Source organism: Saxophila tyrrhenica, assembly GCF_035928015.1.
Source record: "Saxophila tyrrhenica strain CCFEE 5935 chromosome Unknown scaffold_11, whole genome shotgun sequence".
NCBI classification, from domain to species: domain Eukaryota; kingdom Fungi; phylum Ascomycota; class Dothideomycetes; order Mycosphaerellales; family Extremaceae; genus Saxophila; species Saxophila tyrrhenica.
The window spans coordinates 312,044-329,420 of record NW_027041743.1 but is presented as its reverse complement, the minus strand read 5'-3'; the positions used below and the strand labels follow the sequence as shown (position 1 = coordinate 329,420).

At 55.2% G+C, this 17,377-nt stretch overlaps 9 protein-coding genes across 9 annotated transcripts; 6 read left to right on the top strand and 3 right to left on the bottom strand.

The window, feature by feature from the left end:
• Positions 1-166: 166 nt before the first annotated feature.
• LTR77_007171 (uncharacterized protein) lies at positions 167-1,095 on the top strand (the record flags this gene model as incomplete). The annotated part of the gene is made up of 2 exons (XM_064804408.1): positions 167-413; positions 731-1,095. 2 exons carry the CDS (start codon positions 167-169, stop codon positions 1,093-1,095), a joined length of 612 nt encoding a protein of 203 aa, XP_064657178.1.
• Positions 1,096-1,651: 556 nt separating this feature from the next.
• Positions 1,652-2,224, top strand: LTR77_007170 (uncharacterized protein; the record flags this gene model as incomplete). The annotated part of the gene is made up of 1 exon (XM_064804407.1): positions 1,652-2,224. One exon carries the CDS (start codon positions 1,652-1,654, stop codon positions 2,222-2,224), a length of 573 nt encoding a protein of 190 aa, XP_064657177.1.
• Positions 2,225-2,878: 654 nt separating this feature from the next.
• On the top strand, positions 2,879-3,814 carry LTR77_007169 (uncharacterized protein; the record flags this gene model as incomplete). Its single annotated transcript, XM_064804406.1, has 2 exons — positions 2,879-3,007; positions 3,122-3,814. 2 exons carry the CDS (start codon positions 2,879-2,881, stop codon positions 3,812-3,814), a joined length of 822 nt encoding a protein of 273 aa, XP_064657176.1.
• A 2,670-nt stretch (positions 3,815-6,484) lies between these two features.
• LTR77_007168 (uncharacterized protein) lies at positions 6,485-9,373 on the top strand (the record flags this gene model as incomplete). Its single annotated transcript, XM_064804405.1, has 6 exons — positions 6,485-6,575; positions 6,655-6,680; positions 6,734-7,061; positions 7,112-7,639; positions 7,708-7,847; positions 7,907-9,373. The coding sequence occupies 6 exons, from the start codon at positions 6,485-6,487 to the stop codon at positions 9,371-9,373; spliced, it is 2,580 nt and encodes an 859-aa protein (XP_064657175.1).
• Positions 9,374-10,008: 635 nt separating this feature from the next.
• On the top strand, positions 10,009-10,332 carry LTR77_007167 (uncharacterized protein; the record flags this gene model as incomplete). The annotated part of the gene is made up of 1 exon (XM_064804404.1): positions 10,009-10,332. One exon carries the CDS (start codon positions 10,009-10,011, stop codon positions 10,330-10,332), a length of 324 nt encoding a protein of 107 aa, XP_064657174.1.
• Positions 10,333-10,399: 67 nt separating this feature from the next.
• Positions 10,400-11,422, top strand: LTR77_007166 (uncharacterized protein; the record flags this gene model as incomplete). Its single annotated transcript, XM_064804403.1, has 1 exon — positions 10,400-11,422. The coding sequence occupies one exon, from the start codon at positions 10,400-10,402 to the stop codon at positions 11,420-11,422; it is 1,023 nt and encodes a 340-aa protein (XP_064657173.1).
• A 43-nt stretch (positions 11,423-11,465) lies between these two features.
• Positions 11,466-13,031, bottom strand: LTR77_007165 (uncharacterized protein; the record flags this gene model as incomplete). Its single annotated transcript, XM_064804402.1, has 1 exon — positions 11,466-13,031. One exon carries the CDS (start codon positions 13,029-13,031, stop codon positions 11,466-11,468), a length of 1,566 nt encoding a protein of 521 aa, XP_064657172.1.
• A 1,108-nt stretch (positions 13,032-14,139) lies between these two features.
• On the bottom strand, positions 14,140-14,808 carry LTR77_007164 (uncharacterized protein; the record flags this gene model as incomplete). The annotated part of the gene is made up of 1 exon (XM_064804401.1): positions 14,140-14,808. One exon carries the CDS (start codon positions 14,806-14,808, stop codon positions 14,140-14,142), a length of 669 nt encoding a protein of 222 aa, XP_064657171.1.
• Positions 14,809-15,637: 829 nt separating this feature from the next.
• Positions 15,638-17,161, bottom strand: DOT1 (Nucleosomal histone H3-Lys79 methylase; the record flags this gene model as incomplete). The annotated part of the gene is made up of 1 exon (XM_064804400.1): positions 15,638-17,161. One exon carries the CDS (start codon positions 17,159-17,161, stop codon positions 15,638-15,640), a length of 1,524 nt encoding a protein of 507 aa, XP_064657170.1.
• Between the last annotated feature and the right edge of the window lie 216 nt (positions 17,162-17,377).

Here is a 17,377-nt window from a genome sequence, read left to right as displayed (position 1 = left end):
AGCTCTAGAAGACGTGGCTGCCCAGGAGGCATTGCCGTATCAGGCAGGTGGTGCAGGCACTTTCGACCAGCGAGGTCGGCACAACTTCTCAGAGTCACTCCTTCAATTTAACTACACTCCCGCTCCTCCTTCTTGGTCGTACAGTGCGTGTGAACAGCCTGTAGCAATGATCGTGGAGATTGTTCGGTCGTATGTTTCCAGTGAGCGCACTCGGATTGCCGTGGACATCCGGAACAGAAGCCGCACGAAGATGGCTGTGAGATGCTGTGACTACACCACGTTGCCTTGTACACTGTATCAGCTCCAAGGCAATCCCGGATCGCGCCATGGAGTAGGCAGCCTTGCAACATCGGCAGGAAACTGGGGGCAGGCAAGTCAGCAGCATCGTCTGACAGCTGAGCTCTCAGAGCGTCGTATGAGTTGCGGCATCTGCATGCTGCTGACACGCAGATCAGGTCACCGCGAGTAGCTTTTGCATCCGCACTGCAGCTTTCGATGAGTATCTTCTCACGTACCACAAGCTTAGCCAATACACGTGTGCTTCCTGGGTCGTGGCTGCTTAGTTACTGGGATCCGACTTCGTATTGTGTGCTTGCGCAGCTATGCCATGACGAAGCTGACGTGCAGCAGCCCTACGATAGGAACGAGGTGATTTGCAACCCAGCTCCAGCTGTTCGCATATAAGAAGTCGTCCTTGAGTACGTTCACATCCGTTTCGTCCTCTCATTAGCCTCCCCGAACCTCATCACCAGCAACACAACGCTACCCAGCACTTCAAGCACCAACACCATCTTCACAATGGCATCCCACAAAGTCACCGTCCAGTTCGCGAACGTCCAGACCGGAAAGAACATCGACTTGCAAATCGCCACCAACGGCTCCGCTCACAATGTCTACGAGCTCCTCACCGCAGCCGGCAGCGACCTGGTGTATGTGACGGAAATCCAGCTGCTTGCAGGCCGTGAGAACGTGACTGCTGTGGTGCTCCATGACGGAAAGCAGATTGCGAAGCTCGACGGAAACGCCGACAACGTCGCCAATATTGAGAAGACCAGCGTCAAGGAGTTGGGTATCCAGGCGACCAAGGCGGCTTAGGGTTGGACTGTCGATGACTGACTGGGCGGAGGAGATGATAAGCCGGGAGAGTCATGATCGGACTGTTGTTGTTGAGCATGATGTGGATTGGTAGTCGAGTATGGCGAAGAAAGTGAAGGAAAGTCAATGTTCTTGCTGTTCTTGTGTTGTTCCAATAGTCCGAAGAGGGCCACCACGAGAAATTGTATCTCCCTACCCGCTCATCGACGTGATTGGAAACTTGTTCGCTGGCCAATCCATTAACCAGTTTAAGATGTTGCTGTGTAATGGTGACCCCTGAGGCCGCTTGCGTACCATCAGCGGTGCCAATGCTTAAACCTAAAAGCAGTGTCTGGCATGTGAAGGCTTCAGATGCTTCTAATAGCAGGACTCATGCTGGATCATTGTCGCGGAGCCTGTGTTGAAGGTGAGTACTCAGGAGGCAAGAGTCGAGCCAGGTGATCTTCGCAGGTCTTGGCGTCTCGACAACCTCACTTCAAGTCACCTTTGTTCGCGACGCGACAGGCAAACACCACAACGATGCTACGGTGACATTCACCACTATCCATAATCCACCATGGCGCCGAAGCGCAAACAACCCACTGGATCGTCGTCCAAGACTGCAACCACTCCAGCCAAACGCCGCTCGAAGCTGGCCAAGGACAACGACCTCTCTGCGGACGAAGAGTCCGAGATCCAGGAAGCCTTCGCCCTCTTCTCCTTTCAATCTTTCTCGTCAAAGGAGTCCTTGATAGCAACCTCCGATGTTCGCCGCGCTCTCATCGCCCTCAACACTCCACCAACATCACAAGATGAACTCACCGAGATCATCTCAACTGTCGACCCCGATGACAGCGGGTCGGTGAGCTATGAGCACTTCGTCGCTGTCGCTGCGCTGAAATTGCGCGCGAAGCACGACGATCCGGAGGCCATGAGCGAGGAGGTCATGAAAGCATATCAGCTGTTTACGAAGGGACAGGAGAGAGAGATCAATCTGAACGACCTGCGGCGGGTAGCCAGGGAGTTGAGGGAGGAGGTGCCGGACAACGTGTTAAAGGACATGTTGAGGGAGGCGACGGGAGGTGGGGTGGGGACGGTAGGGGTGGAGGAGTTCGAGGGAGTCATGAAGAGGGCTGGCGTATTCGGCTGAGAGAGTGAAGAGAAAGGCATGGAAACAACTTTGAAGGGATGAGAAAGTCCTGCGAGTGAGCCTTATCCGATGGAATGGAAGCCTTGCTACAAAGCCTCCTTGAGTGGTGGCACACAGCACGAGCGCGGGTGTGGGTGAGCGGCGCATGGAACTCCGTGAGCCTGCGTGAGTAATGTCATTCCTGTCCACCAGCTGACACGGCACTGACGAATGACGGCAGGCGATTCGAAAGTGCTCATCAAAACACAGCGAACGCAAGGGGACCTGCAATGGCGAAGGCGATGGGGCACAGCAAGCAAGATGGGCATATGTTGCCGTATTGATATCTATTAATGAAGCCATCGCTCCACCAGCGAAGTGAGTTCGCAAACCCACTCTCATACAAGCCAGCACCAACAGCTCACCGGCCGAGCACGAATGAAGTGACGTCGTCCACTTCATCATGCATATGAAAGCTGCCAGCCTAACATTTGACTGAAGCGAGAGCACGGAACACATGTTTACAGAAGAGGTCCCACGACTGATATCAGCATCCAGCCAGCCAATAGAGCCCGGATCGGTTTGGTAAGGACGTGGTGCACTGGTCCCTCCCGAGGCTTCATTCGAATTGAACTTCACTGTTGCTCTTTCGACTTGCGGGAGGTAGACATGTCCATGTCGTGTCGCATTGCAATCTCGCGATGTGAGCTCTTTGAGTTGGCTTCTCCTTTGCCTACTTGGGGTGTGTCGTCAAGGGGTCTCCAAGCCAACGCCACAACAAAAAATAACTTCATCCTGTGGATCGTACGCTGAAACATCTCGGACGGTCACTCAATCTTTGTCTCAGGGCTGCCTATTGTGTCGTGGGCTCAGGAACGACTATGCTTCGCGGCGAGTCTACTCTCACTTCCATACCAGGTATCCAGGCATGCACCTCGCGGCCGCTCGTCCAATACGACATCATACATCCAGTTCTTGAAAGCCCTCCAACAACCGTCGAACAGACCTTGCTACCAGGAACACCAACACCGTCGCATCCTCGCCACCCGAAGCAGCATGGCCATCATACACTGCCCCCGCTGCCCCGCTACCTTCGCCACCAACCACGACCGCGCAAGACAAATCCTCAACACCCATGATGAATACCTCTGCTGGTTTTACCCCGGTTGCTTCACTCTCTCCATGTCCGAGCAAGAACTGAAGCTACACGTTTCTACCGTGCATTTCAACGTGCCGGACGCCAGCCAGAAATTCCTCATCATGCAGGAGGACAACATGAAGGAGCACGACGAGCAAGAAATGCTTGCACGGGAGGCTAAGAGGCAGCGGAAGAGGGAGCAAAGAGAGGAGAGTAAGATCAGGCGAGAGGATGAGGTCGACCTGCTTGCGCCACCACCCTCTGCGACTAAGCGGGCTGCCCTTTCACCAAAGTACGTCGTCGAAGATGAAGACATGTTTGACGACAAGGGCACAACGCCAGGAGGAAGCTCGGAGCCAACGACACACTTGCCGCCACAGCAACAGGGAACACAGAGGAAAGGCGATCCGTGGGGCCTCAGGGGCGTCTTCTACCAGAAGCCCATCAATCCGTACCTCCAGCGGAAAGTTTAGCGCAGCTGAAGGTGCTGGGGCTTCAAAGACGACCCATGGCCGGTCAAGCAATCGGTTGCTATCGCGAAACAACTTCTGCTGTTCTTGTCGTTCATGAAAACGAGCATGGGCAGGACCATATGCGCCGCTACAGCGAAGGCGTTTGGAGTTGAGCTTCATCGAAAGAGTCCGATGTGCACCGGGACTTGAGAGTACGGGAGGGTTGCACAAGATACAGGAAGGTCAGTACATCTGCGCTTCAAGCGATTGACACCACGGCCGCGTGCTGACATATCGAGCGTCAATAGGAATTACGGAACCTGAGTGGTTTCACTGCTTGGTTCTATAGTTGGTCTGTAGAATGTACCCAGCTCCTGGCGAGCTTTTCCTAGGACATCCGTAGTTCATGGTAGTCGTTTGTGCCATCGGCTATCTTAGGCAGTAACCTAGCCAACGGCAGAAGATCACTCCGTGTGCCCATGTCCACGATGAATACAAAGCAAAGTTCCAGCCGTCCAATCTACTTTCTAACACTTACAGGTAAGCTCAAAGACTGTGAGGACGACTACAGATCACCATCCCCAAGAAGTTGAGCCTCATGTTCAAAGTGCAGCCCTCTTCGCCATCACAGAGCTCATGTAGAGTGAACGTAGGCTGTCAAGCTCCAATCTCTCGGACAGAATCTGGCCTGTCGATAAAATCCTGGGCCGCCTGTCAGTGAGCGGTAGCCCGCACCGCGCTCTCCTGTGACATGTTTACGGTCGCCATCTGGACGCCATTGAGCTGTACAAACCCTTTCTTGGGTGTGGGCAGTGTGCAGTGCTGTGGCTGCATGTCCCCGAACCAACCGCGCCGTGATAGATTTCTACTCAGCTCAGGCGTCTGCGTAGCCACCTTGTAAGAGATGGATTTCAGCGTTTCCGTAGCCCGCAGGACTTTGAAGTCTGCGAGAAGCCCATGATAATGCATTCGCGATATGCGGCTTTCGAGAGCTAGTATGAGGCGATGTGTTGATGTTGGCATTGACGTGGTGGCAGCAGAATTGTAAAACAGAGCAGAGCATCGCCAGAGGCTTCGAGCTCTTATTAGAGTTCTTTCCCTTAAACCTGGAATTGAGCTTGATGGCCTAGGAGAGTGTGTTTGGTTAGAAGGAGCGGTGAGCTTCTGGAGGCGCTCCAGTCCACGATGCTGCGGTATCGGTGTGTCAAAGAAGTGAACGAGGACAATCCAACTCCTTGAACGACATTGCAAGTACTTGGGGTCTCTCTTGGTAGCTTTGATGAAGTTGTGAGACTCTTGTTGAGCAGCGGCGTAGAGTTCACATACATTCATCGGCCAGAAGCAGGGAAGGGAGCTCGGGGTTGCATGGTCTCCTAGGCACCTCCTAGGTCTTTCAACGAGAACGCAGTACCGCTGGGTGTTTCCACCATGATATGCCAGGGCAGTGCGCCCACGAAGGTAGAACAACATGGTTGTTTTAGTTTGCTTCCTACATTATTTGGACAAGGTCTGGACTGTATCGCACGACAACCTCGAAGCCCACGGAGACACCGCAGACACCGCAGACATCCTTGCTCGAATCCTTGCCTCTCAACGCCTCACAGATCGGCCACGCCTGTGGCTAGAGCGGCCTGAAGGAGAGATGAAAAGCCGCGCCTATCCTCGAACGGGCGGGATCAGGGCAGAAGTAGTTGGGTACGGTGAAGACGGTACCTGGCAAGCGAGCGAAAAGCCTGCAAGACCGCCTCTTTTCGCGAGCACGATGATGCTACACGCGGCCAGAAGCAGCTGTAGGATGTCGTCAGGCGGCGCTGGGCGTGCCTTGCGTCGATCACCCAGGCTCAAGCTCAGACTCTCCCACGAACTCGGATCCAATTTCTTAGCGCCACACCGCATCGTCTGTGCCGTTTCGCGGTCTGTTTCCACGGCGACAACGTGGGTAAAACGCCATCGCGCCGTACAACGGGAGATTGCTCTGCACCAGAATAGCATACGAGATGGGGAGAATGAGAAGGAGAGAAGGAAAAGTGCCACAACAGCGCCGTCGAACTGGCAACTCCCGCCGCCAGATCTGAGGACATTGGGATCGCCAAGGGCTAGCAGCGTGAGCGCGGGAGCGAGGGGAGTGGAGACTGGAGATAGTTGACATAGCGCAGAAAATCATCCGTGGTGATCTCGATGCCGCGTCGTCGTCGTTGTCGAGAATGCGCCTGCTGTAGAGCCCGTCTTGCCTGTCTCCCGTAGCGTGATAACATCGATAGTAGAAGAAAGGGTGGTGAAGAGAGCCAGCCATTAGTTACCGTGTGGCTGATGGCAAAACTCGTTTGAATCAGATTGCGAGGAGAAAGAGCGCCCAATGGAGCGTGGTCAAGGTCTCGAGGGCCAACGTCATGCGTGGAGTCTGTGCGCCAAGGCAAGTGGCTTGTGCCCGCTGGCTGCTGCAGCTTGCTTTCCACAAAACCTCGCTCCTCCTCACTCTCTCCGTCATTGCACACACACAACACAAACACACACCACCCATCCTCCATTTCACATCCTCATACTCCGCGAGCACTCCGCTGCTCTATCCCTCCTTGCTTAGAGATACCCATTGCAGCGCCGTTCTTTGCTTGCTAGCGCTGCTGTTGTTGTGTCCCCTCCCACCTCCATCAACACACCACAACACGCGACCACCTGCTCACCACCGCAGCGATGGCGTCCACTTCGGTCAATGTGCCGACCAACCAGAAGATCAAGGAGAAGGACATCAACACGAAGCTCCAGCTCTATGGCATCTACGCAGGTTCGTCGCTCCCCATGGCGCGTTTCACCCACGCGCCACCGCCCATTGTGCCGCAATTTGCTAACATCAAGTTTCACAGCATTCGCACAAGGCAAAGTGCCTTCGGTGAGCATGAGAACAGAACGCGCTCACGTGCAGTCACTAACAACACCTCACAGAACAAGCAAATCGATGTGGCGATGAACACCGCGCTCGAGTGGAAGGGCCTCAACACCCCGTCCAAGAAGCTCTCGCCTGAAGGCCAGCACCTGATTGCCGATCTCAAGGATGTCATCGAGAAGACCAAGGTCATGCTTCTCACCAAGAACGACGGCAACCTGCTCCAGGACTTCATCTGGCAGACCCAGGCCATCGGCCACAACAACGTGCAGAAGCCTGGTCTCCCCATCGAAAAGGACACCGCCAAGCAGCACGGCCAGGAGGCCGTCGAGGGCCTCCGCACCCTCGGCACTCTTCTCATCACCAATGGCCAGTTCCGCAAGCTTCGTAAGTTGTGGCCCCACCTTGCACGTGACTTCACAGCTAACAGCCAGCAGTCAGCGATGCCTCTGTGCTGCTCCGCGATATGGCCGGCGACGCTGCCCAGAAGGCTGCGAATAATGTTAACCCCTCCGACGACCAGCTCTCGCAGATCGACCGCCCAGCCGAGGACAACACCTGGCACGAGAAGCCTGACTTCCAGCAGATGAAGGCCGATGCCCAGAACCGGATGCCCGTCGGCAAGAAGGACGTCAAGGATGCCGCGGCGAGCGCTGGAGGTGACGCTGCTCAGCAGTCCAACCCACAGGGCTCGCGCGACCCCACCGACACTGCCGCCATGACTGCTCGGGAGAAGCAGGATGGCGCTGCCACCGGCGTCGACCCGAAGACCGGTGCGAAGACCGGCGCGCAGAACTTCAAGAACAACATGTCCAGCCGCTTCGACGACGAGCAGAAGGAGAAGATGCGTGCGTACCGTGAGCGTACCAACAACTATTTCAAGAATAAGATGCCCAAGGATCGCCGCGAGCAGACCATCTTTCGCCTTAAGAAGATGGTGGTCGAGATTCAGAACCACTCCGACTGTATGTTTCTTCTTTACCCCCTATCTCGTCATCGTGCACCCGCGAACTCATGCTGACCTCGTGCGCAGACCAGCAAGCCATTGACACTCTTCTCCGTCTCGCCGAGGAGTACAGTGGCCATGGCAAGACCCTAGCCAAGGACGGCTCCTCCACCGCCAAAGGTGCCCATGACCAGGATTCCCTCAAGAATGCAGAGACTGACCTGAGGGTGCGTTTTCTTTTCTAGATCTCTTTCAAAAGAGTCGGCCAATGCTGACTGATCTCAAGGAACTGCTTGAGCGCTTCGCCAACAGCACCTCCTTCGATGACCTCTTCGACTCGATCAACCAGATCTACGAAGATGCCAACCGCGATCCCGAGTTGAAGAACTGGTTCAAGCAGATGGACCGCTACATCCGCCGCTGCCTCCAGGAGCAGGGCTACATCCTCGAGGATGCCTCCAACGAGGAATGGAACCGTCTGTACGACCAGGGCCACTTCTTGCTGCGTGAGCGCTACAGGAACCACACCGACCGCATCCTCGATGAGTTCAAGTTCATCGGCCACCAGTTCGACGAGGACAAGGAGAACCAGGCCTTCGCCCGCTCCGTGGAGAAGTTGTTCCAGGATCTGGGCAACGACCAGGATGGCAAGCCGAGCTTCAAGCCTCACTTGATCAAGGACTTGACCGAGGTGCTCCTGCCGGCGTTCTTCGAGAACATCCGTTACGTCCCCATCCCACGCATCGAGTACTCCGACAACATGGTCGACGCTGTTGTCGAGAACCTCTGCATCGAGGGTGACAATCTCGCACCCAACATGATGGAGTTCGGCAGCGACAACTACTGGAAGTGGGGACGCAAGGGTAACCATAGCAAGAACAAGAACAAGGTCATGCTGTCCGTGTCCGGCGTCCAGATGGACCTGCGCGACGTCGCCTTCTACGTCAAGAAGAAGGAGGGCTTCCCAAGCATCACCGACAAGGGTGTCATGGACATCTTCCTTGGCGGCACCGGCCTGAGCTTCAAGGTGGGCATGGAGACTGCCGACCAGTCTGACAGGTCGCACTTCTTCAAGATCAACTCGGTCACCGTCGACATCAAAAACATGGACATCAAGATGAAGCAGTCCAACCACAAGATCCTGTTCGGCCTGTTCAAGCCGCTCATGTTCAAGGTTATTCGCCCGGTCATCCAGAAGGTGGTCGAGAAGCAGATCCGCGACCAGTTCTCCACCATGGACGCCTTCCTCTTCCGTGTCAAGCAGGAGTCTGACCGTGCCCAAGAGTCGGCCAAGGCTACCAACGACCCAGAGCAGAAGGCGAACATCTACCAGCGTTACTTCAACGCCTGGCAGAAGGAGATCCAGAAGTCCAAGGACCAGAAGGAGTCCCAGGCGAAGGAGAGTGCAGCCGACAAGAAGGTCAACGTCGCAATCACCCAGCAAGATTCGATCTTCAAGAACATTTCGCTGCCAGGTGGCATCTCTACCAAGGCGACCGAGTACAAGCAGCTTGCCGACAAGGGCGACAAGTGGGAGTCCCCCGTCTTCAGCATCGGCTCGTCCAGGGAGTCTTCTGGCCTTGTCCCCTCCAGGCCGCAGCGCAAGCCTCACAATGTCACCGAGGGCGGCGTCAAGGACCCCAGCAACGGCAGCACCGGTCAGCAAGGCTACGGCCAGCAAGGGTACGGCGGCCAGCAGGGGTATGGCGGCCAGCAAGGGTACGGCGGCCAGCAGGGCTACAGCTACCAATAGTTTGATGCACCATCATCAAGCTGAGTTCGCCCACTGTTTCGATGCGGAGGCGTTTGCACTTCACGAGCGACGAGATGATACCCCCAACCTCATGATTGCAGATACCACTATCAGGAAAAAAGCGACGGGCGGGATTGGATGGATCGGAACACTGAACATCTGGGGCTGCGTGCGCCTTACTGATTGCATGATACCACTTGTTGCGTTTTTTGTTATCGGGCATGCTTCTTCTCGCACCGCAAAAACCGGCGAGCAGCGTACTGTCTGCTGGCCTATCTAATACATGGGCTTGTTGACCTTCGTTGGCAAGACCCGGGTGTGAGAAGAGGGTTTTCCTAAGTAACTGCGTGTTTGTAGTGCGGGAATGTTAAAGCTGTGTTTGAAATATCTTGCTTCCACCTTTCTTTTTCTTGTCATGTTACTGTATGCGTTCCAAACTGCACACCGCGTGGTGTTGGCCGTGCAGCCGCAATTCCCGCTTTGACGAAGTATGCTTGACATCATCTCTCGACGATCAGTACATCTCTTCCCAACGCTTCTCTGTTATGTCTGAATGGAGTGAAAAGTGGTCTCGCCGATGAATCCTGGATAGACCACGAAAATGTCGTCGGCACAGACAAGCCCATCTCACCGTCATGACAAGCTGGCCTGAGAAACACGTCGAGGATGGCATGTCCATTAAGCAGAGTTCTGCGAAGGCATCCAGCGACCATGACGAGGGTACCACTGACCCCGACAAGACCGGCGCGGGAGATTCAAACGACTCGCACAATGCGCATTCCAGCACAAATACAAATGGCATGAACCAAACCAACGTCAAGCCATCCAGGCTCCGCCGCTACCTATCCTTAATCGCAGAACAGTGGTTCCTCCTCGCCCTCGCCCTGCTCATCGTCGTCGCCAGCCAAATCCAAGTCCCCCTCTCCCAACAGGAACTCAAACGCACCATCACCTCCTAGTAAGTACTGATGGGTAAAAGGGTTCTCTGAGACACGATCGAAACATTCTGCCGCGCTCTGAGACCCTATGCCCGCTATCCGCAGTTCAGAGACACTTGCTGACCCTTTTACCCATCTGTGCTTTAGCACCTGCCTCACCCTCATCTTCTTCATCACCGGGGCCACCTTGGACACCAAGGTGCTGCTCCAGAACTACGCGCGCTGGAAACTCCTCCTTTACACTCAAACGCTCAGCTTCCTCATGACCTCTGCTGTTGTATTTGGGCTGGTGGAAGCGGTTGCAACGGATCACGATTTCATGGACCCGGGTTTGCTGGTGGGGTTGATCTTTTTCTCGTGCGTCGCGACGACAATCTCGAGCAATGTGGTTATGACACGGCAGGCCCACGGGAACACGGCTCTGACGGTCGTGCAGACGACAGTTGGTAATTTGATTGGAGTTTTTATCACGCCTGCCTTAGTGGTGATGTACACCAGCACAAACGCCTGGTACAACGACAGCCTGCCAGCGACGTCGGGGTCCAGTGCATGGGGCGAGATCTACCGGAGAGTCCTGAAGCAGCTTGGCTTGTCGATATACCTTCCTCTCGTCGTTGGACAAGTCGTGCGGCATTTCTTTCCCACCCTCTGCAAACGTATCTTCGTGGATTGGAAGCTGAACAAAATCGGCTCCATCGCCCTCCTCGTCCTCCTCTGGGCAACCTACGACCAAGCCTTCGCTACGTCCTCTTTCTCCCTCGTTCCAGGCAGCAACATGGTGTTTATCGTCTTCATCTCCATTGCGCTCTGGCTTGTCTTCTTCGGGATCACAATTTTCACGGCGATATTGTGGTTGGAACGGGAGGATGTGGTGGCGGTGTGTATGTGTGTGCCTGCGAAGGGCATTGTGATGGGCGTGCCGATTAGTTCGACGATCTGGGATGGGATGGAGCTGGGGATGCAAAGCAAGGTGCAGATTCCGATTGTGGTTTATCAGGGGTTGCAGTTGGTAGCTGCGAGTTTGTTGGTACCGGTGTTCAGGCGATGGATTGATCGGAAGAGGGCCCGGGAGAGGGGGGAAGGTGATGGCTGTGAGGAAGAGAAAGATTGAAGGAGTCAGTGCCAGAACATGAACACTTATTGGTACGAGGTCACTATGATACAGAAACAATCTCCGAATCAAGGGCATCACAAGATGAGCTTTTCTTCAAGACCGGCCTCACCTGCACGTAAGCCGTGTCGTCGTCAATGTTACCCTCCGTTTCAAAGCCGCACTTGCGCACAGTCGCAACGCAGTGCATCTTCGACTTTAAACTCCCGGCAAATATCTCCCATGCCACAACATCTGTGGCGCCATTCCAGCTAACGAAGACCTTTGAACCGTTCTTTGAGGCCTTCGCAACCACGTCTGGTTTAGCCGCTGGACAACCCACCCACTGCTGCTTGAAGGATCGATAGCTCAGCGTGGGTGCTTCTTCGCTGAAGTACCCACCGCCTGGTCTCGACTCTGCGGCTCCGAACTGGACGGTTGTGAGGGTCTCGCCAGAAGATGAGAACTCCTCCATAACCGGAATCCAGCCGTGGCCGACGAAGACATTGCCATTGGACAGAGGCTGCATGTTGCCTTGAGCGGTAGGAAAGATCGGCCCGGAGTGGTTGAAGTATCGTTGAACAAGCTGTGCGTCCTTCGTCCCAAAGTCGACATCACTCACTTTGCCCGACGCCGGGACCGTTCCATTTTCGAAAGGTGAGTTGTGATTGTCGTGCATCCGTAGCGTTACGCCAGAGTCCCGCACATCGACCGTGCGGATATCGTGCTGATAGCAGAATCCAGCCGTCGCATCACTGCCCACGAGGTTGAAGTCTCCGCCTTCTCGGCCAGATAGGCGCCACTTCACGTGTCCCTCAGACCCATCTATAGCAATTGCGTTGCAGAGAAAGCGGGAGCTGATGATGTAGCCACCTTCGTACGGCTCGGCGGCGTTGATGTGGAAGTAGCCCCAAGCTGTGCTCTGGCTCGTTCCAGTATAGCCTTCGGTGCCGAGAGTGTAAAGCGAGGCGTTGAAAGGGATCTGATCGAGATGCTCGAGCGGACTCCAGCGGAAGAGCACCTCGTTTGTTGCGATGTCGATGTCGTAGACCAGCCCGTCGACTACCCAGCCGTCTGTAGGGCCACCGACGGAAGTTAAGTCGGCCTGGGTGACATTGTTCGCTGTGACGACGATCGTGTCGTTGGGAGTGATGAGCAGCTCGTGGACGTCGATGTTGAATACGAAGGTGGCGCCGGGCTCAAGTTTTAAGAAGTTACCTTCTAGAGTGACCTTCTCAATCTGCTCGTACTTGTTGTTGTAGAGGTAGATCACTCCATTACCTCGACCAACAGGCTCGGGGAACAGCGTGCCGTTCCACCATCCCAGCACCGGCTCGCCGCCGTACTCGTAGACGCCGAAATTGAAAGCGTGCTCCATCGGTCCATTCCAGATGAGTTCTCCGGACATGTCCATGATCACGGGAGCGAGTTGAGTCTCTGTCGCGCCGTCAGGGGCGAAGAAGAGGTAGCCTTCGCTTGGGGCGGTGTGGTGGGTTATGTTGAGCCAAGGAGGCTGGAATTTAACGGTCTCGTATGTGTGGTATGGCCATGTTATGTTTTGACTTGGATCTGCTGGGTGTAGCTTGGCTGCTGTCGTCCCAAAGATGGTTGCAAGGACTAGCCATATCATGGTGTCGGAAGGGCGTAGCATGCTCTTGATGAGGAGTCGAAGGGACTGCTAAAAGTTCCCAGTGTAGGAGGGATGGTCACTCCGGCATACCTGTCTGTATTACTTCAGTCAAGAACCTTCAGTCAGGTGGTATAAGGTCAGGCTGCATCGCTCTTTCAGCTCGAGAAGTCGCCAAACCTTTGCTGGCTCCCGGTGGCTGGTAGTGGAGTCTGCTCAGGTGTCACAAGCTACAGCTCTACAGACATGATACCTTAGAACGGCCGCGAGGACACTCGGTACATTGTTTTCAAGATTGCTAGGAAGGAGGATGCCAGACCATACCTCATGTTCTTCGAGCATTGGCGTTCATCTCACGGTCAGGTTGACCTGACGTCGCTATTGGCTATTTTGACATCCGGCATATCCCGAGGCGCTAACTTGAAGCTTCTTTCGAGGACGAAAACTTCTCGCACGACATCACATCCATTCTGGACCTTTCCAAGAGTACATGTACATCGCACAGCAGCTTGACGCGTGCTGCGTTCCGTTCGTACAAGGCCACTGTCATCGCCCCTGGCTGAAGACATAGTCTACCTGGACACGCTGCGGGAGGGCCATGAGGCATGACCACAGCCTACCTGGACGGTACATCTTCCATATTTTTCGTGGAAGCGAGCGGCACATGGTACAGTACGCACTGCGTCTTCTTAACGAGACGGAAAAGGAACTCAGCATACTCCTTCTCCCATTCCTTCCTCTTCCCATCGCCCCTTTCAGATCCTACAAAAACGCACCGAAATATGCTAGAGCCCGCCATCTCCAAACCTCCAGGATGAGCGGGTGTGGACAGCGGTATGCGAGAGCGAAAGCACCTGCACGGCCTCCATCGAGGCTCGTGTGGTTCTTTACGACCTGTCTACCTTGGCTTCGGTCGCTGGGGATAGAATTGTCGTGGAGAAGACATTCCACAATTTCTGATATATATCACTGAATTACACTTCCAAGAGTCTGAAATCCTGTCCCAGCTCACTGCGAGTGGAGAGCTGCCAGCTAAACTCTCATGCAATTTCCGCAGCGATGTCTTGGTCGAGTCGATCCAGCGCTGCACCGTTCACCGCACACCTTCACCTCACTTCTTCCACGCACTATCAGCATCCTGATGCACGCTCGGCTCCTTGATTCCCTCCCGAATCTCCTTCTTATGCTTCGTATCCAGCCCCAACTTCTCATCCCGATCCTTCACCACTTTCTCCAAATCCAGCTGACTCTCCCCGGTAAAGCTCGTCATCAGCTCAGGCGCCCCCAGCGGCAACTTGTGCCCCTTATCTACCTGCCACAAATGGTAAACCTTCCCATATAACTCCACCACCGCGTTCATCTCCTCCGTCTCCGCCGGCTCCCACGCCACGTCCGGCACACCAGGTGGATTCGGCATGACCAGCATACCGCTCTTCACTTCAAAAACATGCGAGTGCCATAGTTTCCGCTCCTCGGGCTCCAGGGCTTCGTACAGGTGCGGCTTGATCAGATACTCGATCCCGATCAAGCGAGCATTGGGTCCTGGGCTGTCGTAGATGATGCATTGCCGGACGTCCTCGTTGAGATGGGCGCAGTAGTGGTTCGCTTCTACTGCGGCGCCGCCGGGGTTGCTGGCGTAGGTGTGGAAGGCGTGCAGGTGGGCGCAGAGTTGTTTGGGCGGGTCGAAGCTCTGGAGCATGCTGGCGCCGGTGTGCAGGACTTTTTCTTTGGTTGAGGTTGGTTCGCCCGGGGCGCCGTGGGTTGTTGGTTGGGAGTCCATGTTTTCGAGTTGTGGTATGAGGATTACGTGGTAAAGGTTGTTGAAAATGAGGATCTCTCAGAGTAGTCCGAAGGCAATCTCCAGTGCTTAAGTATAGCTGAAACTGAAGAGTAGCTCGGAATTATCTCAGTTGTAAGGGACTCCGGCCGTCGTAGTGTTCCTTCCTGATTGGGTTGTGCTATGGGAGAAGTCGCCGACTGCTCGGAGGGACGCTCGCCGATTGATAATATCCGACGATTGTGATCTGCTCGTCGCCGAATCGTCAAAGATTCCGGCTTGCGTGTACCATGTGATTGTCTGGGAGAGAGGAAGCTTTGCTGGCCGCCGAAAGTGGTGCGTTCGCTGGTGAGCGGGATGCAATCATGACGTTTTGCCACATGCCATCCTCGTGCTTCGGAAAGGATCCCACTAGACGTCCTACCTCCTACAGTGTCGACGTCTTTTCCAAGACAGCGTGCAAAGAGTGGAGAGCTGAAGAAGCGTAGCTCTCTGATTGAGATGATATGGGTTCATTGGTCTCACATGAACGACGGAATACAGTCGCACTATCCTACATCATCGTCTATCATGCCAACGTCCTCTCTACTCATGTCCTATCTAACCAATGTTCGGGTATCAATCCATGCAATCCATCAATGCATAATGCCAGACAAACACCAGTAATCCAAGCATGCCCACCAAAAATTCACGGGTTACAGAACCAAGCCCATAACCAACCATCCAAGCCAACAAACTCAGTGAACACAGCTGCCTCAAATCCACCGATAGCGTTTCTGCGCTTCATCTCCCCGGACATCGTCTTCTGAGCTTCACCCTAGCGCTCTTTGATCTACTTGGTGTAGCTCTGCAGCGCACTTGACCCTTTGGTCGCGATGTACCAGGTGCCCATCTGATTCGTCCAGCTCACGGATTCAGAGAAGTATTCGAGCTTCAGTTGATGCGAGAACTGGTTTGTCAGGGAGTTCTGGTTGCGCGCACTCAGCTTGTGGCCTTCGGGCACGAACGGCTTAAGACTCGCGACTTTGCAGCCATCTTTTAGGTCCAGGAAGATGGAAAGCAGGGTGTCGTTGAGCTGCGGGGTGAATGCCTGGTTGTTGACGAGCACGAGGTCGGCGCGCTGGAGGACGGGGCTGATTTCGGTGTTCTTGGTGATGTCGCCGCGGATCAGCTTGACTTTGCCGACGTCCAGACCCCAAAGATGAGTGCGGCCGGGGAACTCTTTAGCCTGGAGCTCGCCGAGGTCGCAGGGGTTTGGCATCATCTCGATGCCCCAGCTGTCGCAGCCGACTTCGAGCGCGGCTTGGAGAACGACGTTGCCGACGCCGGAACCGATGTCGACGAAGGTGTGGGACTTGTTGAGGTTGGTCTTGGCGAAGATGGTGCTGCAGAAGCGGGGCAGGAGTTCGCCGTAGACGTTGTCACTGCCGTTCTGGTAGGCTCGGAGGGTTTCGACTTTGGGGGAGACCGTGCGAGCGTAGATCTGGTCTAGGATGCGTTTGATGGTGTCGAGAGGGAGGCTGCGCTTGCTGGCGAGTTCGCGCCGCACGGTCCCGTCGTCGATGTACGGCCGGAGCATGGTGTTGAAGTCGTTGACCACGCTGATGAACTCCGGGATGCTCTCGTTGCGCCAGGCCTTCTTGAACTTCCGGTCGAATTCCGCGCTGCCGTGCTTCTGACGCAATTCCGCTGGGAGGTAGAAATCGCAGATCGCTTTGACGGTCTCGCTGATATCCTCCATCGGCTTGTAGTCGTCCTTCTCGTTCTTCGGCCATTTGAGCTCAAACTTCTCGCGCGCGGTGTTGCTCGGGTACTGTAGCTCCACGGTCTCGAAGCTCTCCGAATCCCATGGATTCTTGAACTTTGCCTCATGCACGCCTGACGTCGCATCGGCACCCTGCAGACACTGCACCTCCTCCGCCTTCTCCCCATAAGCAACCTCGCGCACCAAGCTCCTGCTTGGCCCACTGCTCTCCACCGAGCTCACGCTGCTCTTGATACGCTTACGGGAGACCGCATCAGAGTCGCTGGTGCCGGAACCATCATCGCTGTCACTCTCCTCGTCGCTGCTGAACTGAATGCGGTCCGGCGTCGCGCTCTTCCGCTTGATGCCCCTGCTCACCTCCTTCGCCTTCTGCACCGGAGCCTGCGCCTTCTTCAATGGACGAGTAGCAGCCTTTGCGCCGGCCTGCGGTGGAAGCTTGAAGCGATCCGAAGGCGCGGGCGCGCTCGGCCGCTGTGGCGTTGGTTTGGAAGGCCGTTTCGAAGTCGACGGCTTGTTCAGCGGCACCATGACGGTCTCACGGCGCACCGTCGGCTTCTTAGAGTTGGGTTTGGCATGTTTCGAGGCGAACATGCTTCCGGTTTCATGCAATGCACGAGAAGGCTATCGGGTACCTTGCATATCCTGCCGACGCCGGTCAAACGATGGGTAAGGTTGTCGAGCACTAAAGAATGCAGGTGTCAGTAAGGAACGAGAAGACGTGCTCTTTATCGTGGCATCTAGGCGTAGGCAATCGTGTGAAGTCGGAGGAACCTGAATCAAAACGTTTGAAGTCACTGGGAACGAAAC